The 26,681-nt window shown below is 48.2% G+C and overlaps 1 protein-coding gene across 2 annotated transcripts; it reads right to left on the minus strand.

Annotated features, from left to right (window-relative positions):
* Nucleotides 1-1,405: 1,405 nt before the first annotated feature.
* LOC144159102 (syntaxin-12-like) lies at nt 1,406-25,012 on the minus strand. 2 transcript variants are annotated; one of them, XM_077690388.1, is made up of 9 exons: nt 24,776-25,012; nt 23,728-23,833; nt 23,565-23,636; nt 23,368-23,437; nt 20,609-20,834; nt 15,749-15,904; nt 14,672-14,744; nt 12,206-12,288; nt 1,406-2,077 (listed from the first exon to the last, which is right to left on the minus strand). In XM_077690388.1, exons 2-9 carry the CDS (start codon nt 23,771-23,773, stop codon nt 1,979-1,981), a joined length of 825 nt encoding a protein of 274 aa, XP_077546514.1. In that variant the 5' UTR covers nt 23,774-23,833; nt 24,776-25,012; the 3' UTR covers nt 1,406-1,978. The 2 variants fall into 2 exon arrangements, with proteins under 2 accessions (XP_077546514.1, XP_077546513.1); XM_077690387.1 differs by having other exon boundaries at nt 23,728-23,838.
* Nucleotides 25,013-26,681: the final 1,669 nt, after the last annotated feature.

Consider the following 26,681-nt stretch of genomic DNA (forward strand, 5'->3'; position numbering starts at 1 on the left):
CGAAACCGAAATTAAACCGTACGCTCTAGAAAAGAGGCAAGTTGCTTTCTCGCAATGAACGTGCGCGCCAAGCGACTTGCGCGAGGGCTGCCGATTATTCGCGCTTCGCGAAACTAGGACGGGTACAGTCGTCCACGCGTCAGCTGGCTGGGGCAACGCTTTACGCAATTATCGCCTCCTCCTGCCACGAGGTAAGATACTTGAATGCTTTGCATGCGCTCAAGCACATCACTTGAATAGTTTTCGTCAGAATTTTGGAGATATGACGCGCCAAATTCGAGTACGTCGCTTCGACTGAGCGTGTGAACGACTGCGTGATTAAGCACGCGCAATATGCAAAATTTTGGGGTGAAATATTTTGTGGTACAACAGAGGCACCGTAACTTTTAAGATTCAGTTGTGTTTTTAACACAGTTGCGCGTTCAGGTCCGTAAGGTATGATTTATTCGATAAGTTCACTTCAGACCGCTGACCTTCTGCAGCATAAGCATAACCCCCCCCCCCCCCCCGCCACAAAAAAAAAAAAAAATAATAAACCACTTTTCACAAGAGGTGTAGTCTTGAATTCTACGTACAGAACGAAAATTACATGAAAACCATTTAGTATTCGTAATTCTTCGGTGCAATTAGTCTTTTTCCCCTAGAAACTAAGCACAAAAATGTACATTGTGCACCCTGAATAGATGTCTTCAATGCTCTATATAGGTGCTAATTTTACTTTTTTTATACAATTGAAAAAAAATATTTGTAAGGGCACATAACCACACAAGTTATTTTGAATTAAATGCACTGTCTGGCCCTACATATCAAACACCGAGCTTCAAAAACTAAAAAAAAAAGCCTTTGACACCTACTATATCAAGTTTGTGCAGCTGATGCTCACTGTACCCATCGCAACAATACAAAAGTGCCTAGTAGAAGCAAGAAAAAGAACACGCCTCCTCACCAGGGTTGCGGAGAGGAATTTTCTGCCAATGGTAACAGGACTGTTTAACATTACCTCACTTGCAATGTATCAACAACTCCCACAAATTCCTCCACAGGGCACTGCTAAATACATGTACAGGTAAAATTACCTGCAGTAACATTGAAAAGCACTGCTTTTTTTTGCAATGCAAAGGCGAACAGGCAAAGTTTGAAACATTTATCAAATGCTTGCAAAGTATCATGCATTATCTCACGAATTCGTATTGCAGTGACAATCACCACAAGCAAAGCAAGTCATCAAGTAAAACGTTACCAGATGCGTCGGTAGTACCACCAGGAGTTAAAAGATGTGTCAGAAGCCCGTAAAACCTAACTATCTAACCGAAAAAAAAAAAAAAAAAAACTCGTGTGCAAGGATAATAAAGCAAGAAATATTTGTGCCATCAGCTCTGCAAACAGTTAAATAAAGAGCCAGAAGTCAACTTTGTGCATACCATTTATTAACAGGACCACTTAACGCCACCCTTACCTCACGTTCGCAGATTGGGCAACCAGAATATATTAGCTTTATGTACATCGTCACTGGCTATTGCACCCAAAGGGCAGAGGATTGGGGGGGAGGGGGGAGATAAAATGAAAAACAGCAAGAGGACAAAATAAACATGCTTGCTGGCAGGTAGACAGACTTGGGAGTTATTTCCTCTATGCAACATGCTTCAGCTTCCCTCAGGACACCAGGAACTAGATCGCACCCCAATGTCACCTAAGCAAGTCTTTCTAGACCCAACTCAACGACACCCTCAGATCTCTTTTGCCAACCGACCGCGCGGAATGTTTCTGAACCGGCTGTGAATGACTCAAACGTAGGCACTATCGAAGTCATTAGCCGATCCAAGCCGTCGGCAGGAGAAGATCTGTAGACATGCAATGTGAGGAAAAGGGATGTTTCTTCGTTCTTTTTCTCTCTTTCTCTCTCTTCACGTGTCGTGTGTGGTCGTAGTGGATGCGTAACCAGACAAGCAGGTTCCCGGGGATTTGTGGTTGGGTCCCGTTAGCTTTTCTTGACCGACACTACGATGATCGTTATCAGGGTAGCCAGCACGATTACTCCGATGAGAAACAGGCAGAACATCTTCTTCCGGGCTTTTTCCTGTGTTCGAGGGGGAATACAAGGAGGAGGCAAAGTGTGAGGACACTTTACAGAACAAACACTTTTTTTTTTAATGCCGCATAGGTTGCCTCATTTGATAGGGAGTCTATTGCCCTGTCATTACTAGACCAGAATAATCTTCCTTGATCCCCAGTATCACCATCATCATCACCACCACCAGCCTATCTACACCCACTGCAGGGCAAAGGCCTGTCCGATTAATCTCCAATTACCCCGGTCCTCTGCTAACTGCGACCAATTTATCCCCGCAAACTTCTTGATCTCATCTTCCCGTCTAACTTTCTGCCACCCCCTGCAACGCTTGCCTTCTCTAGGCATCCACTCTGTTACCCGTAATGACGAACGGTTATATTGCCTTTGCATTACATGCCCTGCCCACGTCAATTTCTTCTTCTTAATTTCTACTAGTATGTTCTTAACACGCGTTTGTTCTTTTACCCACTCCGCTCTCTTCTTGTCCCTTAATGTTACACCTATCATCTTTCGTTCCATTGCTGACTGTCAATCACGCTGAAAGGTAAATGCCCGCCGAGCAGACGCCACTGATTTAGATTCGCCGACACTCTCCTACACACATCACTTTGTTGAATGCTGCTTCGCCGCCTGTGTATTCCTCGAGTTGTTAGGGGAGCGCAGTTTGGTCCAATAAAGTTGCTTTTCTTCTAAGACAGCTGCGTCGTCTTTGGCTACGTGACAATATAAATGCTGTGCATTAAATGCCTAAATGAAAATGTAACCACCTACATTGCAATGCATGTGAACCAATGATGGTGGTTTAGAGCAATCATGAAGTGCAATGACCGTAGCTCAACTATGAAAGAAAATCTCACCAATGTTTGACCCAAATGATGTCAAAGAGTTGCTATTCGGGAGTTTTTAGTTCAAAAAGTTTGAACTGGATTTTTTGCACTGGACGGCAAGCTTGGGCTAGGCAGGGACAGCATATTGGAGGGCTACGAAATAATTTAGACCACCTTGGGTGTTTTCTTTTTTTAACCTCCAAGGAACAGCACTGCAACTGGGAATGGGGCTGAGCTACTGAGGCCCCAACAATGAGGATTTTTCACCCACCCCCAAAATATGTTTAGATATAATTTGAACTATGCATTCCAATTGGCCAATCTTTACACATACGGATGCACACGCAAATTAGATGAAACTCAAATTGTTACAGTTTCAAGTAACGAACTCTGAACACCAAAAACCACTCGCACGCATTCAGTGCCACCAGATGACCAATGTTTGAGACCAAGATTGAAAGAACAAAGCTGATAAGCCTCTTCTTCTACAAGAAAAAAAAAAAAAAAGCTAGACGGAGTGCCAGGCAAATCCAAAGCCGATTCGATGTGCAAACATGCCGATTGTGTAAACTTCCTGGCCTTTGTTTCACTTAAAAATGAAGACAAAGAAAGGAAGGCAGTACTGCAAAAGCTCAACTGTACAAGCTGGCTATCACTTCTAGCAGAAACAATGAGGAGATAGCTATATCGACAGAGCACACTTGGTGTCACGCGTTATCACCATGCACTTGAGTTGCTACAAGTGCAAGAAAAGTTAAAGAAAAAAAAAAAACGCACCTAGCAATTATGACTCATTTCAGAACTCATGTACCATACGTAAACCAACCAGGTCGGCAAATACATCAAATTGTGAAACAAGCAAAACAAAACAATGCTTCAGGTGTACCTATTATACATTTTCAGTTACAAGTGCAACTGCACTTTGAAATTCCTCTTAAGACTACGAGATAGTCAGGGATAAATTCCTTCAAATATTTACAGATGTTGTGCAGAAGGAAGCAGTTTAGTTGTTTTTTTAGCCCCAACAGTCATCAATAAATCACTGAAATGCTAGCGCATATTCAAACACTTTATGTAATGCAATATTCCTGCGCAGTTTTGTATGGTGCGGTTACCGTAACTCTATTGCATGTGTAATGAGCTGTTTTTGGTGAATTCTTGAATGCTTATTTTGTATTTCGACACAGTTTTGGGTATATCTGCGTAGAGCACGTTATTTAAATTGATAATTTGCTTTGTTTTGTATCTCCTGGCTAGAAATGTTGTTTAACTTTGCTGTAGCACTACAACCTCCACTGTACTGTTCTACCCACTCCCCCCTACAATGCCTTGGCGCTTGAGGGTTTGAAGAAAGAGATAGAGAAAGAAAGAAAGAGACAGCGATATATATATATATGTATATATATATACACATACACCTAAATAAATAAACAAGTCGTGATGCCGCAAGTACGTAAAATTGAGCTAGCTGGACTGGAGTCATAATCACTTGCAAAACAGACAGGACACACAGACGTGCCACCAAAACTTTCTTCCACGTGTTCTGTGGACATAAATCATGACACCCCGCAACCAAAAAGAAAGAAAAACAAAAGCTTTTTGCCTCACGGGTTCACTTAAGAAAAAATTGGTGCCAGTGCCACAGTATCACCAACCCAAGCTGACTAGAACTGAATAACACAAGTAGTTTTGTCGTAATGGCATCAATTCATCACTACGAAGCATTTATAACTCCAGGAGGGCACTTGTAAACTGAATTCAGTTTTAGATTCGAAAGAAACAACCGTGCCATGAAACTGGTGAAATTCAATGCATAAGTAACAGAAGCTGTTTTAACAGTCATGTCCCCCTTCCCCAACTTGCACCTTAAACAGTGAGCAGCGGGCAATAGAACTTAATGAAAAAAAAAAAGAAAATGTGGATACAGTGGTGAAAGTTGGTCTGGTTGAAAGGCATTCTCCAAGTGGCGGAACAGGGAGAAATTTTAGGGCTACCGTCAAGTGAGAACATTTGTTTTGAGCGTGAAACCCATGAGGGCTGAAGAGGAGAAGGGTTCCATGTGAACAACAGTTAAGCATTGTTCAGTGCGCGCCTAACGACAACACATTTCCAAGTTTATCTGCTCCCCCTTTCTATTCTGGCATCCTTCACTAGTCTCAATTGATTGGAACAACGCTGCAAGAGTATTTCCACATTGCAAAGATGTTTCATTGTATACTCTTGACGATGCAGTCCATGTCCCCCAACCACCACCCAAAACTTTGCACACTCATGTGAGCCTCGTAATCCCTTTTCCTTACCAAGGTTACGAAACACTCGAATTTAGCCACCAAGAAGTACCCTTTTGCCCCCCTTATTAACTGCTGCTAAGCCGTGCGTCTCGGTCACGGAGCAAGAATATATAGGAGAGGAAACGCCCATTGCGGCCGGCGCGATAGAGCGACCAGATAATGTCACAATGATAACTAGGGCGACCTACGGAGCTACGCAGCTGCGGCGGCGAACAATTTTACAGCGGCACCTGGTTGAATGTATTAAAAGCAATACTATTGTTTGCAGCGTTCGCCGCAAGCTCGAGCTGCTGCGCGACGCGGGCATGGGACGCGCGTTTACCACGTACGTAGCGGGCGCGCGCGCGTTCGTGTCACCGTCCCGCAACGGCGGTGGTGCTGGCACTTGGTCTCTTTTGTTTTTTGCCTGCTCAAAGCAGCTTTGAGCAGCGCCAAGCTGCTCCGTATTTTATTTGCAGGAGCAGCGCCGCGTTGGCTCCGCCCACCACTACCGGAGCTGCTGAATCGCTGAATCGTATTTCATTTGCACCAGGGAGCAGCTCAGGGCGGCCGCAAACTGTTCTCGCGGCTGAGGAGGTGCACATAGCAGACGACAGAAAGGCGAGCAGACGACACATGTAAAGGCCACTCCGGGTCTCGTTGGCGCTTTCGCTTGTTCAGGCGTCAGTTGATCATCTGCTCAGTGCGATAATGGCGGATTGTCTGCGGTTCCATCGCATTTCGCGCGATTACAATTGACGTTAAGACGCCGGTGTGTCCGCGGTCCTTTGACGAAGGCGGCGTACCGGTGTTAAACAAAGTGCACTAGGTTTGCGCGTCTGCCGGTACGTGTATACAATGGCAACGTTTGAACAATGTCATTAGCAAATGCGATGCGATTTTGCAACGGTTTGCATCCCGTATTTCAAATTTGTCCTCACGGTACGCCATCGTTTCGTCGCAGTCACCATAGGAGTCTAGTATATCCAACATATATCGGCTGTGTCCTTCCCATGCGATGAGCACAAGAATGAGGCTATAGCCAAGATATTGAGGTATTACGTCGCTATGCGCATGAGACAACACTGCCTCAATGAAGCCAGGAACTCTGCGAAGCCGTCACACGAACAAAAGAAACAATCAAGGCTCTGCACGAAATGAGTGTTCCCTGTGCATGCTCTTATCTCTCTGGTCGTACTTGTTTATGATTCTGTTACAAATTTGTTTCATTCAGAGCATGTAGGTTTAGGTGACGAGCGGTGGAATGTTTCTACAAACAACGCTTGCTTATATTCTTTATGCAAATATTTATTTCCCCACACTTATGGGGGTTCAAAGTCCTAAATTAAAAAAAAAAATTCAGCGCACAGAAGCAGATGTGTTAAGTTCGGTGCCGTGGTGAAGTTCAATAAATTCATTTTTTATAGAAACACTGTTGCACTGTGTCCTTTTTAAAAGGATTTTTTTTTACGCCAACATGTGGGGCTATTCACTTCCTAAAGCACCCTGAGCCTGACAACGCTCACCGTATTCCTGACGTATGTCCCGCCCATTAATTAACACAGTACACAGACAACTCTGTCCACAGCCATTAAACTACAAACGTTCGATGGGCTTCTAGTAATGTATAACGTTAGCCGCGGTCGGAACACCATTGACAAGAAATTAAACACCACCCAGCGGTCCAAAATTATATAAAAAGTCTGCACTGCCCAATAACTCGTGAGCACGGCTGCGGCGCTTTGCCTATTTTTAGCTTGTTTTCCCTTCGACCAGTAATCTACGTTTACGCCCTTACAGTTACTGAAAGTGTAACATCATCAATTGTGGGATTTTGCACGATATAGGTTGTTACGTAGTCGGTGGTTTCACGATTTTTTTTTTGCGTTTACAGGTTTGTATTTCGGGCTTGCTGCTCGCGCAAGATTGCTTACGCATTAAAAGAAAATGCCCCTGTTATTCGCTCGTACCGGCCGGTTTAAATTTGACAGAAAATTAATCGCGAAGGCGGGTTCTTCAGCCAACGGAAGAGCAGAAGAGCGCAGTGGGCCTGTTCGATTGTTCTGGCAGCCCGCGGGCTGCCAGAAGCTAGCCGGCGGATAGGAAGTTGCGTAATAATTACGTTGTTCAAGCGCCTCGGGATACACCGGAAGCCGGGACCGAGAAATCCCAGCTGCGACAAGCGCTGCGGAGCAACTTTTTTTTTTCGGTCATCTGCTACAGTTTCAGTGGCAAAATGGCGTACGACGCAAGAAGTGCGCTCCCTGCTCTCCACGACGCGTTCTTTGCGGACCGCCGTCATCTTGAAGATGAAGAGTGCGATTGCGAACCAACGTTTTTAATGTGTGCGTCGTCCTCATCGCGATGGTGCAGTGGGAAGAACGGCACCGCGTACGTCTCTACGTGGAGAACGTTGTGCCGACCTACCTGGAGTTCGAGTCCAGGAGACTGTTTCGCCTGTCGCGGCGTGCAGTGGCAGCCCTAGTCGCCGAATTTCACCACTCCGAATTCTACCCTGAAGGACTGCGAGGACGCCCCAAAATGCCTGGCCAGACAACAGTTTTCATTTGCCTGTCGTACATCGGTACACAGCGTACCATGTGCATGATCGCGAATTCGACGTGAGCGAGTCATCTGTTCACGCCGCAGTCTACCGAGTAAACGGATTTGTTTATTTCTATCAGCGGATGGGAAATCTGGCCCGACTGAACATAACGAAAGCTCAACAAGCGGGCGTTCCACACTCTCGTTTATGTCGAGGAAGCGTAGGACTGCCGGACATGATCGGCCCGATTTATGACTGCGTATTCGTACACCCTCGGAGTACGAAGGGAGTTACAATCGCAAGAAGTTTCACTCCATCGTACTCCAAGGGATCTACAATGCGGACATGGCGTTCATCGACGTGTTTGCCGGCTTTCCTGGCAGCGCCCACGACGCCAGAGTGCTGCGCGGGAGAGCCCTTTTTTTCTTTCCGGAAGAATAAACGAAAACTTTCGTTCATGACACACGGACAACCAATGTACTCGCTTAGAACCCCTTACATGAAGTAATAAACACAGACATGCTTTTATCTAGAATTGCTACGCCGTCCTCACCCACGAGCTGAAATAGGCATTCCATGTCTGCCAGAAGACGAACCGCAAATGACCGTTTAGGCGCGCATCATATGTCACCTCACTTCCCGTTAAAAAAAACGGCTGTTTTAATGCGAAAAATTAATTGAAATGTGCGCAAAAGTGATTTTTCAGATTAAATAAATAAACTCCAAACCATCAAATCAGAAAGAACGAAAAATATTCCCGATTTTATTTTCAAACTAGCCGTGCGGCTCTCCTTTTGTCGTCTGCTAGCAGCGTCGTCTGCTATCTGCCAGATCAGTGCCCGCTCGCCGCCAGACCACGAACGCCCGGGCGGTTCTGGCAGCTTGCGGGTTGCCAGAAGTAGCCGACCCAGAAAAATCGAAGACGTTCTGGCGCCGCCCGAAGTGACATTTTTGGCTGCCCGAGAAAAACGAATGACCGGCTCTCGCCTCTGGCAGCCCACGGGCAGCCCCGGCAGCCAGAAGTGGAAAATCAAATAGGCCCACTCTCGCTTCGGCCACGGAATGTTTCAGCGGCCGGGCGAAATGCCGACGCTATGCCCGCGTCCGCGTTGGACTGGGCGAGCGCGAACAGAACGCGCGCCGGCCGTGGCGATGACCGCGCAGTTCCTTCGCTTGCCGCCAGATGCCGGAAGCTTGACGATCGCCAAGTGTTTGTGACGTTACCGCGTTGCCCCAGGAAGCTCCGTTTCCCCTCCTATTTTATTCTTGCTCCGTGGTCTCGGTCTTTGCAGCGAATATCGCACTAATGCTGCCTGTCTCGACAGCAACTGCTCGTCATCTAGATGCATCATTCACCTTTACATCCCCACCGTTGGCCTACTTTTATGTTCACTACAGGACAGACACCTCTCCCACCGACTTGCAACTCCCATCCTGCACTGCCCTTCTCGGCCCACAAAAATCTCCATTTTATCCCTCCATCGAGTTACCAGCCTCCTCCTCCTCCTCCCAGTCCAGTCTCTCAATAGCCACTCCACTCCCCTGAAGGTCCACTGGTTGTTGCTTCTCCACACTGTCACCCAGCCCAACTCCATTTCTTTCTCTTAATTTCGCGTAGGAAGTCTTCCGCCCAAGTTTGTTCCCACATCCAAGAGCCTCGTTTCGGTTTTTTAAGCATTGCCCCTGTCATAACGCTTTGCTTTCCACTGCTCATTGAGCTGATCAAAGTGTTCCTCCAAGGTGTTTAACAATGCCCCGAAGTTGCTGTCATCCTGAGGAGAACGTATTGGTTGTAGTCAAATCCCGCTACGACGAAACTGACGGGACATGCAAAACATTTTATTGAAGCAGAAATTCGTTGAGGTGAAAGGAGCGACCTGAAGTTAGGTAGGCACGTCGTGTTTACTTGGTTAACAAACCTACCAACAGTCATCTGCTTTTAACCCGCACGTAGAGTGGGTTACCCGCAGAAGAAATGCAGTCACAAAAAATAATGGTGTACAACAAAGCATATCTACAGAGCTGATTACTCGCAGATAGCTGCTAGGTGGTCGGAAGCCCCCCCCCCCCCCCCCCCCCCCCTCTTGCTTGTGGCAGAAGCCACGCCTGCCATCTTATTCTCTGACTGGGAACGGGGGAGGGGCATCTGACTTTGGCAGGCAAGTACGTATCACGAGCCCGCACTCGCGATGAAGATGGGATGATGCAGGTTCAAGACTAAACACAAAAACCATTCTTGCTTCCGACTTTGAAGAGCGATATGTAGAAGGGAAACCGTGATGACAGCTGCTCAACGCATACATCACGGCACAGTGCCAGCAAGGCACATTCACGCAATTTCAACTGGATACGGATTGGCTGTAGCTTTGGCTTGCAAACTGGTACAGCACCTCGTGTAAAGACAGCCAGCCACATTGTTATCACCAGCAAACAATGGCGTCCATCTATGAATTTGTTTTTGTTTATGGGTGGAGGTGTGGGCGCACAATTTCGGTGAAACCAAGCACCCTGAATGTATGACGAGTTACAGATGGCTGGCGGTATGGTTATTTCGGTAGCATTTCGGCTGGCATACCCGCAAATTTTCCCACCATTTTTTTGCGGGGCTACCATGGTTGCCAGACCAGGAATACCCTTCCCGCTAAAACAGCGGCTGCAGGTGGTCGCCAGTTTCAGTCCGCTCTGGTTACAAACCCCTGCGCGCTCGCGCCGCGGGCTCTGGCTCGGGCCCGTCAGTCCGCTCTGGTTGCAAACCCTTGCTCGTTCCCGCCACGGCTCTGGCTCTGGCCCGGGTTCGTTCTTTTTTCGCTTCGTCCCTAGGGGAGGTACTACAAACGTATGGGGCCCGTAAAGGCCGCGAGAAACGACCGTAAATGCTGCTGGAAATTGCGGGAAAATTGGGTGACATTGCGGGAAAACCCAGGCCAGAGCCCGAGCCGCGGAGCGAGCGAGCAGGGGTTTGCAACCAGAGCGGACTGACAGATCCGCGGCCTTTACGGGCCCCAATACGTTTGTAGTACCTCCCCTGGGGACAAAGCGGGAAAAAAAATGAACCCGGGCCCGCGCCAGAGCCCGCGGCGCGAGCGCGCAGGGGTTTGCAACCAGAGCGGACTGACAGATCCGCGACCATAAACTGGCGACAACCTGCAGCCGCTCTTTTAGCGGGGAGGGCATTCGTGGTCTGGCAACCATGGTAGCTCCGCGAGAAAAATGGCGGGAAAATTTGCGGGTACGCCAGCCGAAATGCTACCGTTATTTCACCTTAAAATAAATTTTCAAGCCCAGCTCCTCTGAGCTAAAATTTCGTTGAAGTGAAAACAAGCCTGACAAATGGCTCGTTGTGGCGAGGACTTTGATGCACTGACTTCTATGGTTAACTGACAGGGAAATGGAAATATCTCACAGCAATGGAAATTCGATGAAGTGGAGTTCATTGTAGCGGGGTTTAACTGTACACACTTTTTTTTATTTATTAGTAACAGAGCTAGCCTACTGCTCATTGCTCTGGAGTGCTTGCCAAATGCTCTCCAGCCCACACTAATTCTACCTCTGATTTCCCTCTCGCGGTTTGGATCGGCACTGACATTTTGTCCGAGACCGTTGAATTCGCCCGCCTAGTATCTGCATGTCTCTCTAACATTTCTTTTAATCTTTCCCGTCTTTCCTTAACCCTACCACTGAGCCTACCGAGTACACTTCCTGAAGCATCCTCAGCATGCCTTCCTTATTCACTGAACAAGATGATGTCACCCGCAAATCTCAATAACACTCTCCAGTTACTCCCACCCCCTACTTCTCTCAATCAAGCTTCCTAAATGCCCCCCTTTAGGCATGCCACACGACTTCTCTCAATCAAGCTTCCTTTAGGCATGCCACAAATACTTCCATAGAACTGATGTCCCCTAATCCCTCTTCTTGTGAAGGGTTACCGTACCCGCATATACCTTGCAAACTTCTCGAAGAGCCGCATGCAAGTCACCTCTACCCCCTCATCCCTCAATGCTTTCAGTACTGCAGCAGCGTCTAATGAAGCAAATGCTGTTTTGCAATCTATAAGCAGTTTATTACATCCCAAGAATTGCTCCACCACCAGGTATTCGGCACGAATACCATCCACTGTTGAACAAAACCCAGCCTGTTCTCTCAGTTACTAAGAATCTAAGGTGTCGCTTATGTAGTTAGCTCTGACCTTGGTATGCCACTCGCCAGCGACGCGCCTCTTGGCCAAGCAACAAGACACCTTTGTGCCTGGAGCACCCCACAGATTGATTGATTCTAGGGTTTAACGCGCCGACGCAACACAGGCGATGAGGCACGCCGTAGTGGAGGGCTCCGGATTAATTTTGACCACCTGGGGATCTTTAACGTGCGCCGAAATCTCGTACACACGGGCGTTTTTGCTTTTCGCCTCCATCAGAAAAGCGGCCGCCGCGGTCGGGGAAACCTCGGGGAAACAGCGATGCACACACCACAACAGTTAAATAAAGCGTACCTGGTACTGTCTTGCCTTGGCGACCTGCTGAACGCCCTCTTCAACCTGCACAGCTGCGCTTTCCACGTTCGCCTCGATGCTGTCTGTAGGGTGGGAGGGAGGAGAGATTGGTGGACGGTGCATTCAGTCACCTCTGGATGTCTTCGAGCTCTGATACAAGTCATCAGTCATGTTATCGGGGTTCCACTGTAAACGCGCTAAAAGCTTTCTCTACCACTCCTATCAGAAAGAGTTGCAGCTCGATTTCTGGTGACCTGCTGAACCTCTCCTTTCAACCTGCACAACATTTGGCAAGTGCAAGGACTCACCAAACACTGCTTTACTGCCAAGAAACTTCAGGCTCTTCACGGCACATTTGACTAACTGGATTGCACCGACGATAGCAGTGTATAGAATGTGAACTATGACAAGAAATGGAGATGGACATTAACTGGATTGCACTGAGGATAGCCATGTACAGGATGATGACTTCAATGACAAGAAATGGAGATGAACCGACAAAGTGATCTCCCACAAAATGTGCTAGCAGGGTGTCTACCAAGTTGACATTTTCAAATACCCCGAGTTTTCCACGCTTTCCCCGAGTCTTTTGATAAATTCCCCAAGTGACACAGAACTCTGTTTCACGTCAACACAGGCTGACATCACTTCACCAGTTGCTGTCCCCTCTAAAAAAGCCTGTTATAAAACAAAATATGACATCATAAAGTTTGAATGCTAATGAGTAGCTTTAATCTCATTCAAAAATAAACACAAAAGAGTGGTAGTAAAATCCACAGTGAATGAAATATCGAAGAAAGAATGGTAAAACTATACTGCCATGTTCTCAGCTCGCACTCAATGCCTCAGTGCTGTATTTCGCTGCTTCAAAAAGTTCCTTTTAGTTTGGATGAGGGACACCTGCATCTTCAACAGCTGTCACGTTAGGTGCCCTTTAACGCCGCCATACTTCTAGCATCAAAACACAGCGCAGGATGAGCAGGAAGAGTTTATTTGGTATTCACACTGGAAATCAGGAACACCTAAACTATACACCGCTATGGCGGCTCCACGTAAAGCGCTTTAGGCGCGCAGCGAAAGCTACGGAACCGAAACATGCCATCTTCCTACGCAGGAGAATATAGTGCCGGCTTGCTGTTAAAAGTAACTCTTAAAAACAGAGTACAATGTCTACATTCGATACTTACAAAATACAAGTTAGTTTTATTCGAAAGATTTAATATTTTATAGAGCTCCTAGAGCTTGTATGGCAGCAAATGATGCCGTATTCACTGAGAAATTAATCAATTTAGGCTAAAATTTTTATTCTCCCGCCAAATCATGCGTTTTCGGGACGTCAGCAATGAAGTGATAAGCACGCGCGTACAAACGAACTTGCACTGCATGATTTGGCTTTAGCGCTGCTTGCAGTCAGTCTTCCCAGATGGCGTTACCATACTCATGCATGGACCACTGTCTGCCGTTGCTTTGTTTTTTGATCGTATTTGCACCTGCCTTGTTTTTGTTAGTGTAGAAAGTAATCGTTTCATGAAACATGGAATATTCTCGACAAACAGGGTCACGTAAGACGTCGCTTACGCCAATCGGCCAGTGCGTGTAAGACAACTCGAAAGCGGCGGACTGCTATGCAGCTAAAACAAGCATAGTGCGCGCAGTACCAACAACAGTATGCATCGGTACATCTATGTTTAAGTGTGCTTTCATAACTTCCACTGTTTATCCCCCCCATTCTTACTGCTATAAAAAGAATGTGCCCTAAATTTAAGCGCAAATAGCTCATGCAGCAAGCTTATTTATAAGCCCTGCCTAATTTGCGTTTGCTTTCGCTGGCCTCCGCCAATCGCATAACTGGGCACATGACATCATAGGTTCTGTTGCAGGAAATGAGCTAGTGGGTCGCATGGCCATTCCCTTTTTTCCTAATTATATAGCTTATTTGAGTTAAGTGTGTGTTAAAAGTGGCGCCAGCATGACTCTAATGAGGCAATCTTTCGAATGAACCAAACTTTTGTTTTGTCTTCATGACCCCTTTAAGCTGCCACAACAAGCTATCACGGCGTACAACGTTTTCTTCTGCCTTTCAGGAGCCTGGGAAACACGCCAGAACACAAGGGGAGCATACAAGGGTTGGGGAGGGGGAGGGGGGGCCGGACTCTTGCAAGCTGTACGAAGAGAGTTCTGACTGGAACCAGTGACTTCAGACTGCGCCATCAGCGACGGCTCTGGAGGGCTGTCCACTTTTGACTCGCTGTTACTTGAGCCAGCATTACCGTGAATTTCACTCCCTTTATAAAGTACAGCTAATTTTCCCTGATAGAAGCACAACTTCCCTCAGTTCTCCCCGAGTTTTTCCACAGTATTCAAAATCCCTGAGAATTCCCGGTTTTCAAGGTTGGTGGAAACCTGGCTAGATCTGCTTCAGAATTATGCACCGTTACAGGACGTACCAACACCGCAAAGCCTTACCAATCATGTCTCCCTGGTCGTGAACCATCGTCGCTAGGTCCTTGAATATTGCGTTCACGTCCACAATGTCATTCTGCGGGCACACGGGAGAAAGACAGATTTGAAGGGACACAAAACAAGAATAGGACGGTTGCTTCTAGTTGTCTCGGCAACTGTCACCTCAAACAAGCACACAGCAATCAGAAACTACAAGGACACCTAGGCACTTCTTATGATGGTCCACCTGCTGACCGTGCCCTCTCGCTATCACCATCATCCTTATGGGGCGAAGCCCCTCAGAGGCTCGGGCTGTTGACATCTCCTCTCGTCGTAATCGTCGTCTTGTGTAGTCTTGGTACTAAAACACCAGGGAAACTCGTTTACGTTTCGCGCTAGAAAGTAATGCGTGCTAAGAAAACACCGGGACACTCATTTATGCCTCGTACTAGAACACTTTGTGCTTGCTTCAAAGACGAGAGACGTTCACAGCCAAAGCTGTATACATCTACCCCCAAAACGGTTTCATCTCCATTGGCGAAAACACCATGGTGCCAAGAACACACTTATACACTGCATGCTTCGCCCCTCCCCAGGTTTCACGTTAGTGGAGATGGGCCAGGATTTTTTTATGTATTTTTCCTTCTCTTTGATCCTACGAATCAGCAGACACCCGTGATGGCATAACCAATCAAGGAGAACATCTCGCAAATACTTTCCTACTTACTGAATTCATAATTCCGCAATCGGCATGCTCAAATTAAACAGGCATGCAAGCCTCAGAACTTGGCTCTAACACACATTTCTAACTCAAAGGCTGCGGCACATCCGCTAGGTGCACATTTATTTAGGCAGCTACAGTTGCCAAGCTAGGGTGGTGTTGAGGTTGCAATTGTCAGAACTTCAATTGCGGCTCAATTGTCTTGTCATAGAACTAAAATTTAATTGTCAGAACTTCAATTGCTGCTCAACTGTTGTGGAACTACAATTCAACTGTCAGAACTTCAATAGCGGCGCAGTTGTCGTGGAACTACTATTAAATTGTCAGAAATTCAGTTGCGGCTCAATCGTTGTGGAACTTCAATTCAATTGTCGGCTCACCTCGAGCTTGCGAATGGCCTGCTCCCTCTCGCGCAGCATCTCCAGGTTGACTTGTTCATCCATCTGGGCATAGCTTTGCGCCTGCTGCTGCGTCGGCTGCACTGGCGAGGCCAACTCGATCAGGTTGCCTGCTCCGCCCCGGCTGCTCGACTCCAACTGCACGAGTGGAGAAGGGAACACAGCAGAGTGAAAAACGGAGCAGAACCAGCATCGTCGACAGGTGACAACGTGGGCCACACCCGTTAAAGCATCACAACCAAAAACAGTCACCAGCACTTTCGGCCAAAACAGTCTTCTTAACAGCTCCCCCATGTACTGTCTGGAGCAGACGTCTGGATTCCACAGGAGCGGTGGCCGAAATGCATCACGGCCACAACCCACCAAAGCCCACTTGTTGACAATGTACCGGCAGCGCGACCTATTCTAACTGCACGCATGCTCGTTTGCTGTTGCTATCTGTGGTTGCATTAATGCTTGGCTGTGTTTTTGTTTTGTTTTTCGTTACTCCTTCCTACCATCACTGTGCTTCCCAGATAATCTGGTGCTCCAGAGTGAACTAATACATGCTCGGTCTTTGTTGGAGTTCGTGATAAGCAGTAATAAAAAAGGCGCACTCGTTCAATGAATCTCTCTGCGCTAATTACACCACTGAGCCTGGCTTGGCCAGAACGCTCTGAAAAGACGCGACATGCACCAGTGAAGCAACATTGTCCTTCTGTCTACTAATAGCATATCAGCTCGAGTGAGCCAGCGAAGATGCCTGCGGTTAAAATAGGGCCCACAACCAGTGTATCGGCAGCAGATGCAGCTTCGCATGGTGGCGCTGCAATGCATTTCGGCGGCCGCTCACATGGAATCTGGACTTCTGCTCCCGACAGCACGTGTTAAGTTGGGTATGTCCCGTGCTCTTATTTCATGAGGTGGTAAAAAAATAAAACAATGAAAATGAGCAGAAACCTTAAAGATGCGAGGCCAAGAGATTGGAAAGGAACCCCAACTTTCCAACACTTACAAAAGCCCTCTTTCACATTTGTTGACCACAAACTGAATATATGCTTACTCCTTGCGTATGTTAATGCAGTTTCTTGGGTGCAAGAAATAAAACTCGCTGCAAAACTGTTACACGACGTGGATTGTTTTTGTGCACTGGGTTCCAACAAAAGCTATACGATAAAAACTCTAGCAGTGTAGAGAATCGAGTGATGTGGTATAACTTCATCGTCACAGCGCAATGCGGAAAGGACTAAGGAATGCGATACACGGGACGATTTGTCCCGTCTTTCCCGTTTCTTAGTCCTGTCCGCACTGCACTAAGATGATGAGAACTACAAGGCACACCATAGCAAGGGCCTTGGATCTGTAGACCACCTTGGGGTCCATCGTCGTGCACCAAAGTGCTGAGTGCATGGGTGTCTTCATATTTCATTTCTGCAACAGAATATCATCCCTCTGATGACCCCGGCCTTCATCACAACACCTCACCTCAAGACATTTCAAGATCACTGGGTGACAATTACGAGCACCTAGTGTTCCCTTTTCTCCTTGGTTCTACAAATAACCTAGGGATCTGGGTTTCTACTTTTAAGTTGCTAATAACAAGTTATACAAATCAAAGTACCGAATGCAGCCGCCCCAAGTAAGAGTGACAAATCTCTAGAGGTATCCCTTTGAAGGGGCCATGAAGACAAAATAGAAGTTTGGTTTGTTAAAACGGCCACTTTGACTCCACAACAATGACACCAATTTTACCTTAAACTTCAAAACAAATGACAGAGATATTAAAGTAAACGGATGAAGCAGTAGCAACTGGTGAGCCATTTTCTTGCCAGGTCCCTACGTCGTCACAGGGACTTGTTTGCACGATCGTCAGCCACCGACCAAGAAACATGACTGATTGTAGTCAGCTCCTACCGTATAAGTCGGAATATAGGTCGACCCCCTTATCTTGCGGCTGAGAAATTAGAAAAAAATTAAGCCAATGACCAGTATATTACGTCAAGGGGTGACTTTTTGGCAAACTTTTGTGGGAATCGTGGACAACCGCGACCCGCAATCCCGAGCTGGTGCGTGCGGGTAGAGACGAGTTGCGCTAAAACCGGTCCGGCGCTCCACTGGTTCGTCGGCGCCCCCAAGAGATGGCACAACTGGTTCGTGTGCTGGAAAGGTGCGCTGGCTGTGCGAGCATGTGTGCACAAGACAGAGGGAGTCTGATCGGAGGTCCGGTCAGGGTGACATTGGCGGAACGACTGCTGTGGCGGACCAAGTATCTCAGGTGGGAACTGTTGTCGCGGGCCGTGAGTGTCTGCCTCCCGTTCGCAACCACGACCAGGACGGAGTGTTTCGTGAACGCCGTCAGGCTTTGTGTTCGCATGCTTCGGGAGTTCCCAAATAAACGGCTGTGCTTCGGCACCACTGTCTACCGCGTTCTCGAAGCGGCAAACCTCGCTGGACCACCGTAGGTGCGGGGGCCCACCTGGTTGACACGCCAGGAGCTGGTGTGGTGGCCTACGCCGGAGTACTGGCTAGGTTGCCCCCAAAAACCCGACATATTCCACACTTCTTAGGGAAAAACCGGGACCTATATTCCGACTTACACGGTAGTTTTGCGCAATCGTGTCACTTGAATGCTAACGTGCAGTTAGCCCACTGATAACTACACAGTTTTCGCGTTCCCTCTATTGCATCACTGCTGACGTTGTGTAGCGTTTTCATGAAAGCTTTGGAAGTTTGTAGCATTTTTACGGAAGCTTTGGAAGTTTTCATGGCGTCTGCATTAAAGAAAAAAAACAACATCCTCTGTGGCTGAAACGGAGCTGAGTGGGCTATACTAGAGCCACTAAATAAGCTACGCTTAACAGGAACGACACCGACGAATGGCGGCAGCCATTTTGGTGCCCGACGCCAGAGTGGCCAGCTTTATGCGACCTATTGCGGCTGACGTTGGCGGGCGGAATCCGCCTCTTTCATTGCGGTGTGCTGCCACCTAGCGTGCCTAGCGGAAGTTGAAGCTGTAGGGTTTGCTGGCGTTTCCTCCGGCTGCGTTCTCGTTGTATGCACGGCAATCCCACATTACGGCGAGAAGCAGCCGAAGTTTTTCTTCTGTGTTGTGTTATAACGCCTTAAGACGACAGCCCCTGGTCATCACATAATACCAGGCGGCTTCTTATCACTGAATGAGGGCTGGCAGAGAAATCTCGGGACAGATCCGTGTGCCGTCCGAGTAGCAGAGCGAGCAGTACTTGGAGTCGTCTGGCATGAAGTGCGATCGCCAACTCAACAAAGGCCGGCAGTTCGCTGGACACATGTACGATTGGTACACGCGATTCGCATGCGACTGATCGTTACGACTGTCGCCACGACTAGTCGTACGCGTGAATTTGAGACGGCCCGATGCGCACATGAGATGCGTCGTCGGCGTCGCTCCGCCCACTGTTTTTGCTCCATGGTCAACTACGATGATCGCTGAGCTGAATTTGTAGATTCTGCGCGTTTGTTCGCAAGAAATGGATAAATCAAGCAATCTTGAAGCGTTTTCTGCCTTCGGAAACAGTCCGCGCACACGCCGGCCGCGCCTGCCAGCTCGGCACACTCAGCGGCTCGAACCGGCGCAGACCACGGTAGCAACGGTAGCAACCGCGCTTGTCGCTGCTCTTCTGAATCAATCTGATCGCTAAAAAGTTCTACATGCGAGAAAGTAGGTGTTAGTGTGGTGAAAAATTGTGCTAGGGATTGTTGTCAGGGCTTATTTTAAAAGCGGCGATCAGATATATCTGCCGTGATGCAAGCCTATACGCTGACCGGTCGCCGCGGCGCGCGGTGCGCCGAGCGGCCGAGAGATGGCGATACCTGCGCGGAAGCATCGAAACAGGCTACGCAGATGTTTCGGTCACCGATCACTCAAACGGCAGTTATAACTTAAATAGAGTTCCACATGCGAGAAAGGGGATGATAGTGTAGTGAAAAGTTGTGTTGCGGGTTGTCATTCGCAGTTGCACAGATAGCAGCGATCAAATATCCGCCAGGATGCCGAGCCGACGCGAGCGACGCAAGCCGCCGTAGCCGATCGCGTGCGGCCGACGGGAAGCGATAGAAGCCGACACCGTTCCCTTTTCGGCACTCCGAGTTACAGCGGAACGTAGCACAAGTTGTGGGCATTGTTCCGCGCACAACGAGCACACACAAAAAATCAAACGATGTAAATACAACCACGACCCCTTTCCGCTTGTGCGGGAGCTGTGGGGAATGTCGTCTGCTGCCCCTACTGGACTGCTTAGGGACTTGGCCGCTAGGGGATTGCGCATGCGCAGTGGGGTTGTGAAAGAGGCGGATTGGTCCGGGCACCGCTTGGCAACCATGTCAGCTGTGTTCACTTTTCAAAGATTTAGGGACAGTGCGCCGGTGCGTTGGGGACAGGCTCGGTTACGCTAGCGTAGCTCATTTAGGGGCTGTAGGTTACGCTAGACCCACTAATTAAGCTACGCTTTTTAACTGGCTATAAGTTACGCTAGGCCACTGTCGTTCTTTCTTAGCAAGAAGCGATGCAGGCGTTTTCCACCTTTCCACCGGTTGAAACAGCCCAGTACAGGGCAGCACGCGCACGCGGCAACACAGAGGCACCAAAATGTCAGCGCCCATGGGTCTTCCGAAGTAAACAAATGTCACGTGGCGCGGTTCAACCAATGGCCGCTGTCGGCGGCATAGAACAAAGACAGAAAAGAGTGCCGATACTCTGAAACCTCATCTAGTGGCTCTAGGCTATACCACAGTCCCATTCTTTCTAATTAAATAAGGTTGCCTTCAGAACCTCCGTTTGTGCAGGAGGAGGAGGAGAAAAAGAGCGAGCGAAGAAGTACATCGTACCCCGATGCCCGAGGCGGCGCGGGCGCGCTTGACCGAGTCCTTCTCCTTGTCGGCCTCGGTGCGCTGCATGAGCTGGAAGTGGTGCAGCGCCTCGGAGAAGTCGTTGGTGAGCTTCTCGCGCAGCAGCCGGCCGGCCCCCTGCTCCCCCTGGGGCATGGCCGCCAGCTGCTTCAGCTGCCCATTGGTGTCCTTGGCCAGCTGGTTCGTGTACTGCTGGATCTGGTGCCTGTCGAGGAGAAGGGGGGTTAGGCCTAACACTAAGCCTAAACAGGTGGTGCACTCGGGCCTCTGGGCAGCGTAGGCGCTGCCTCGAAGGCAATAAAAACATGGACATCTACGCACAGAACAACGTTGCAAAATGGAACATCGCAACATTACTAACTTTTTTGTTTATGAGCGGTAGCATTTAGTGGAAGGGCTGCTATGCATGGTCCTACTGCTGAAATTGAACAAGCCCAAGACTGTTTTTCAGCTATTCATTCATTTATCCAATCCCTCTGTACTGGATTAATTTTCTGGTCAACCGAAACACGCAGTGCTTGTAAAGTGACCAGTTGCTGAGCAAGTGAAGTGACCAAGTGCAAAGTGCAAGGGCAAAATTGCAATCAAGTTTTTCACGTAATGAGGGTCCGTTGACATGCTGCTCACAGTCCGCGCTACCCTTTCATTGCGATATATGCAATTCTGCAAATTACAATGCTTCAACCTAACTAGTTGGCCAGTAGAATTAGTCAAGTGGATACAGGAGCCCATTACCTGCAAAAAAATTTCACTGCTTGGTCAAGCTACAAATGAGCGACTCAACAAAACAGCAAGTACTTAAAGCACCTGAGGTGCTCTGTAGACATGTTTGTGGCTTCTGAAAACTGACAAATTCCAGCCATTTGCTAAGGTAGAACATGTGTATGTTTTCATGCATATAACTAGCTTTCTAGTGCATTTGGTATTGTGACCCTTGCGTATTTTCTCTGGCACATGTGCTAAATATTCATTGAGCCACATTTCCAAATCACCTTGTTTAAAAAGGCCATGCAGACAAAACACACGTTTCTTTTATTCGAAAGATTCCGTCTTTTATAGTGCCCCCAGCGCCTGTCTGGCAGCAAACAATGCCCTATTCAATGAGAAATTAATCAGTTTAGGTTAAAATTTTGATTCTCCCACTAAATTGTGTGTTTTGGCGACGTCTGCCATGAAGTCACAGAGCGGGTATTCATATGAACTTCCAGTGCATCATAGGGCTGTGCAGCCTTGCTTGTTGTCAGTCGTCCCAGATGGCGCTACCATACTCAGCTCCGGACCGTTGTCTGCCGTTGCTTTGTTTTTGACCGTATTTGCACCTTGCTTGTTTTCATTACGGTGGAAAGTAATCGTTTCGTGGAACATGGGGTATGCTGGACAAACAGCGTCATGTAAAAAACTTCGCTTATGCCAATCGGCCAGTGTCATGTAAGACAACTCCAGAGCAGCGGCCTGTTGTGCAGCTAAAACAAGCATGGTGCGCCCAGTACCAACAGCAGTGCGCTTCGGCACTGCAATGTTTACGTGATCATAACTCATTTTTTCGTCCACTATTCTTACTGCTGTAAAATGAACATGCAATACATTTAAGCGCAGATAGCTCGTTTGGCAAGCTTATAAGTCCTGCCTAATTTGCGTTTTTTTGCCGGCCTCAGCCAATCGCACAGCTGGGCACATACGTTATCATTGGTTCTGTTGCGGGAAATGAGCTACATGGCCATTCCCGTTTTTCCTAATCACATGGTTTATTTGAGCGAAGTGTGCATTAATAGTGGTGTCAGTATGATTCTAACGAGGCCATCTTTCAAATGAACCACACTTGTGTTTTGTCTGCATGGCCCCTTTAAGCATACACGACACCTAGAATATGCATGGAACGAGTTTGGAATCACAGTTTACAAAAGGTAAGGAGCGGGCAGTTTGTCACAGCCCAGCAACAACCTGTCACTCGCACACCTATTGTCGCGTCTATTACACCCAAACACAAAAGTTGCGCAACATGTTTACTTTACTTTTTCTTCGTGACTCAGGCTGCTCGGAAAAATGGGGAAAGCAGCACAGAGGCGAGTTGATTGACCTCTGCTAACACACCCTGCTGAACATTCATTGCACTACACCAGTGCTGAAGGCCAGGCAAACAGAATACAACAGCTCTACCTTTCTACTATCTAGTGTAACACTGAGACTGCACCAGAAAATCTAACTTTCTATTGGTGCGTGCACAACATTATTCAACGTATTTTCAAACCCGAAGACAAATCAACCATTTTTTAATCCAAGCTTAGGAGCCATTGAATTCCAGGAAAAAGGAAAGCTTGCAGCACCCCCCTCTCCCCTCCTTTTTCATTGGTACTCGGTACAAAGTTGTCTATGTAGCGAGAAGATTGATGACCACCTGAGAACTTTTAACGTGCGCCGAAATCTCGTACACACGGGCATTCATGCTTTTAGCCTCCATCAGAAAAGTGGCTGCTGCGACTGGGAATCGAACCCGCGGCCTCGTGCTCAGCAGTACAACGCCTTAGCGACTGAGCCACCGCGGCGGGCATATCGTGAGAAGAGAGAGGGTGAAGCTGAAAGAATATTCAAGTACTACATTATATAGCACATGAAGCTCTATATATGAAAGTCAACACCCAAACGAATCAGTATTCGGTTCTCTTTTTGTCTGAACTTATAACGTAGGCACCATGCAAGTTGCATGTCCCCAAGCAAACTTAAGAAACGCAAGCACTTACAGCTGTGATCGCAGGCTCTCGGAGTCCTGTGAAGTTCCCAGCTGTTGGACCATTTTTTTCATAGACCCCACTGGGGAGGAAAAAAACAGAGGCGAGCAGATTCATGTAGTGGTGCATCTACTCGTTTTTCACGGTGAAACCACACCACACCACAAAAATGGATGCAACCAAGTCTCTGCTAAAACGTAGCCGCTCACCATTTTGACTGATCTTCTGGACGTTGGTTCCTATCGTCTGGGCCAGGCTCTGGAAATCAGTGTTTGACGAACCTGCGAGTGAGACACGCACTCAGCATTCCAACCAGTGGAGTTGGAGCCAGAACGACAAACGGGCAGAGAAATAATTGGGGCGCACACACACCTGCATTCGCAGTTCCAGCGTTGTAATTTGCGTACCTCCCAGTCATTGTGACGGCGGACGGGTGTACCTGCCTGGAATTTCAGTAGCTGGTCTTCTAGATATGTTCCTATACTGGCAGAAAAACGAAAAAAAAAGAAAGAAAAACAGGAGACAATGCAGCATGAATCAACACTTGGCTTCACGCAGAAAAGCATGACCGATTTGAGTTGCATTTCCCGATTCGACAAGTCGTTACAATTAAACATTACGACGGGTGCAGAACACGGCATGACAGTAGCAGTGTTCAATGTGGAGATACACTTCTACGAAGCTCAGACAAAAGGCCGGGGCAACAGAGCTCCTACTTCGTTTTGATGGCTAGGCCCCGTGTTCCAGATTAGCATTTATTACGTAACAGATAGATGCAGCGCAAGACTGGCAGTTGGTTCAACACGAGCAGCTCCGGAAACAATAGTCACCCGATGCCGGCAGCTGTTGCTCGATCGGGTTTAATCCGTGCTTGATCGAGCTCGTCAACGGGCACTACACAGGGGCGAAATTTCATTACCTATTTGCGCCAACAATGCAAATCTGCGGCAACCGGGTAAGGGTATCTGGGCGCGTGATGGGATATTTTTTGTCTATCTGAGTGGAGGCGAGCAAGAGATCCGACCACCATTTCTGCACCCCAGATGGTGATCACCGGCGAAACTATTATCTCCGAACAGCGATAGCTCATGGCTGCCGCGTCTTGCAAGTGTCAGGGGCGTGATGCCGATTTGGAGGAATCCGCCAAGGACTTTCCCTTACCACATCATTCGCGAACACGCGCACGGGAAACAGCGCCCGACCGTCGCAGCGGAAGACGGTAAATGGGCGTTGCGAATGACAGCCCCCCAGGCATGCAGTTTCGTACAGAGAACGGGTGGCCTCATCGTCTTGATGGAGCCGCGCTTTCGTGATCCGATTACTACGGGGTCTCGGTGAGGTCACGGGAGTGAATCATGCGTGTCGCCCGCGAAAGAACGTAGCAAAAAATCGGCAGGACTCAAGTTCGAAGTAGGCCTACCGCGAAGCCGACTGGAGATCTCGGCTGGCCGGACGTCGATCGTCGCGTCCCGTGAGCAGCCGTGGGCTTTCAGCGAGCGCTGATGTTGGCGCCGGTTGTTGACATCGAGGTGGAAAGCCGATGTTTTTGGTCACGGCACTGCGTTGTAGGCGGCCATCCGAGCCTGTCGATCATGGGCAGGATGCACTGACGTGCGGGCGACCACGGAGGGTCGCTTTTCCAGCAGAGCAGCGTTTGCATCACGTGACTGCGGTGCGTCATGGAAATCGTGACGTCAGACGTCACGTGACCAAAAGATTATTGCCCGCGCAGGACAAATAACGAGAGCGACGGCTTGTAACCGTGTCAGAATTTATCTTTTCCGTTTCCCCCCGCGAATGTGTGTTGCAGGCAGCCTAATTGTTTTCCATCGCTCGTGTTCGTTGTCCGGCTCTATATTTTGTCGAGTCGAGCTGTTTTTGTTTGATGGAGCGAGTAAACAATCCAAGTCATTCGATCGAGCGGCGTTAGCGGTAAGCTGGTGGGCAAAAAAATACACTGCTCGGTGGTTGGATTGGCCGTCTTCATCTTTGCAGGTACCACGGAAATACACGAGAATATAGACGTCTGTAGACGTCCTCACCTTTTTTACCGCTTGCCCGTACCCCGACTAGACCTTGAGCCACCCCTTCTCAATAAATAGTAATTAATAATAATAATAGTAATAATGATGATGATAATGAAGATAATAATTTCCAACAACCAGCTGCAAATAATATATGCAACGTGTTAGCATGCCAATGATGATGTTAATTAGCATATGGCACATACCCAGTTAGGGGATTGGCCAACCATCAGCGGTTGGGAAGAGAAAATGTGTAACTACAGGACACGGCAGACAGATAATATAAAACTTGCCGGTTCCATGCAATTCCAGCGTTTTTTGCCCGTCAATCAATGATGGAAGAGACTTTGATGACCACCATGGTAATGATGCCGAGGACCCAGCAAGGTTGTTTGCAGCAGCTGGCGGGCTAGTGACTGCTGCAGGCAGGCTGTGCTTGCACCAACATTCAGTCACCAAGTGCTTGCACCAACATTCAGTCACGGGGATTTGTGGTGCAAAAAAGATATGCACGGCGGCCAACTGACTGTCAGTTGCAGACTGCCCGAGAACCAACCCAGCATTCATTTTTCCTCCGTGCTCATATGGGACCTCCAGTCCTACGAAGGCCTCCAGACGTTGATTCTTTCCGTATGTCCATGTAGGTATCTCACAAATGCTGGTCAGCGTGAGCGCATCCACACTCACCCCCTTTGTCATTTCGGTAGTCTGTACAAGACTGTGGACTGGGCAAGTCTGTGGACTGTACAAGACTTGCGAATCCAGGAGACCCAGTAATAAAGACCTGAAAATGCTGTAATCAAGCAGTGCACATCCCATGAACTCCTGTTTTCTTGGATGCCAGAAAGATTTTTCCAGGGGGAAGCAGCACGTAAGGGGAAACCAAATTTTTGTAATCCAAAACTGAGCTGGCAGAGAAAGAACGGGAAGAACCTAACCAAAAAATGTCGTTTCAAATCGCGCGCCATCAGCCGCAAAGGGTTCGCACAACATCCGACAGATGGCAACGCGACGAGTGTGCTGGCCAGTAGGAAGACGCAGTGAAACATCCCCCTTGCGAGGGGCACGATCAAATGCAGAGCATTTCCAAGGGCGCATGACGTTAAGTAGTTTGCGTTACGTTAATGTTGTTGCACTTGTGGCAATTGCTGACGAGAGAGCGCTCGTCAGCAGTAATTTGAATGAGTCAATGATATAAGGCGCGTTCGTAGCGTCCCGTTCTGTGTCGGCTTTGTGGCGCAGTGGGTAGAGCACCATGTACATTGCGTTCCGCCCGCAGGGTCGAGGGATCGAAACCTGGCG

Source organism: Haemaphysalis longicornis, unplaced genomic scaffold (genome assembly GCF_048455015.1).
Source record: "Haemaphysalis longicornis isolate Haplotype H1 unplaced genomic scaffold, Haemaphysalis longicornis Haplotype H1 scaffold_10, whole genome shotgun sequence".
NCBI lineage: Eukaryota > Metazoa > Arthropoda > Arachnida > Ixodida > Ixodidae > Haemaphysalis > Haemaphysalis longicornis.

What these genes read in the sequence shown, in the direction of transcription:
- LOC144159102 (XM_077690388.1), bottom strand. Translation starts at nt 23,773, where the DNA reads ATGACTGGGAGGTACGCAAATTACAACGCTGGAACTGCGAATGCAG. An exon ending in CGACCAGGGAGACATGATTG is followed by an intron (nt 12,289 to 14,671) that starts GTAAGGCTTTGC and finishes CCCACCCTACAG; the next exon opens with ACAGCATCGAGGCGAACGTG. An exon ending in CCAAGGCAAGACAGTACCAG is followed by an intron (nt 2,078 to 12,205) that starts GTACGCTTTATT and finishes CCTCGAACACAG; the next exon opens with GAAAAAGCCCGGAAGAAGAT.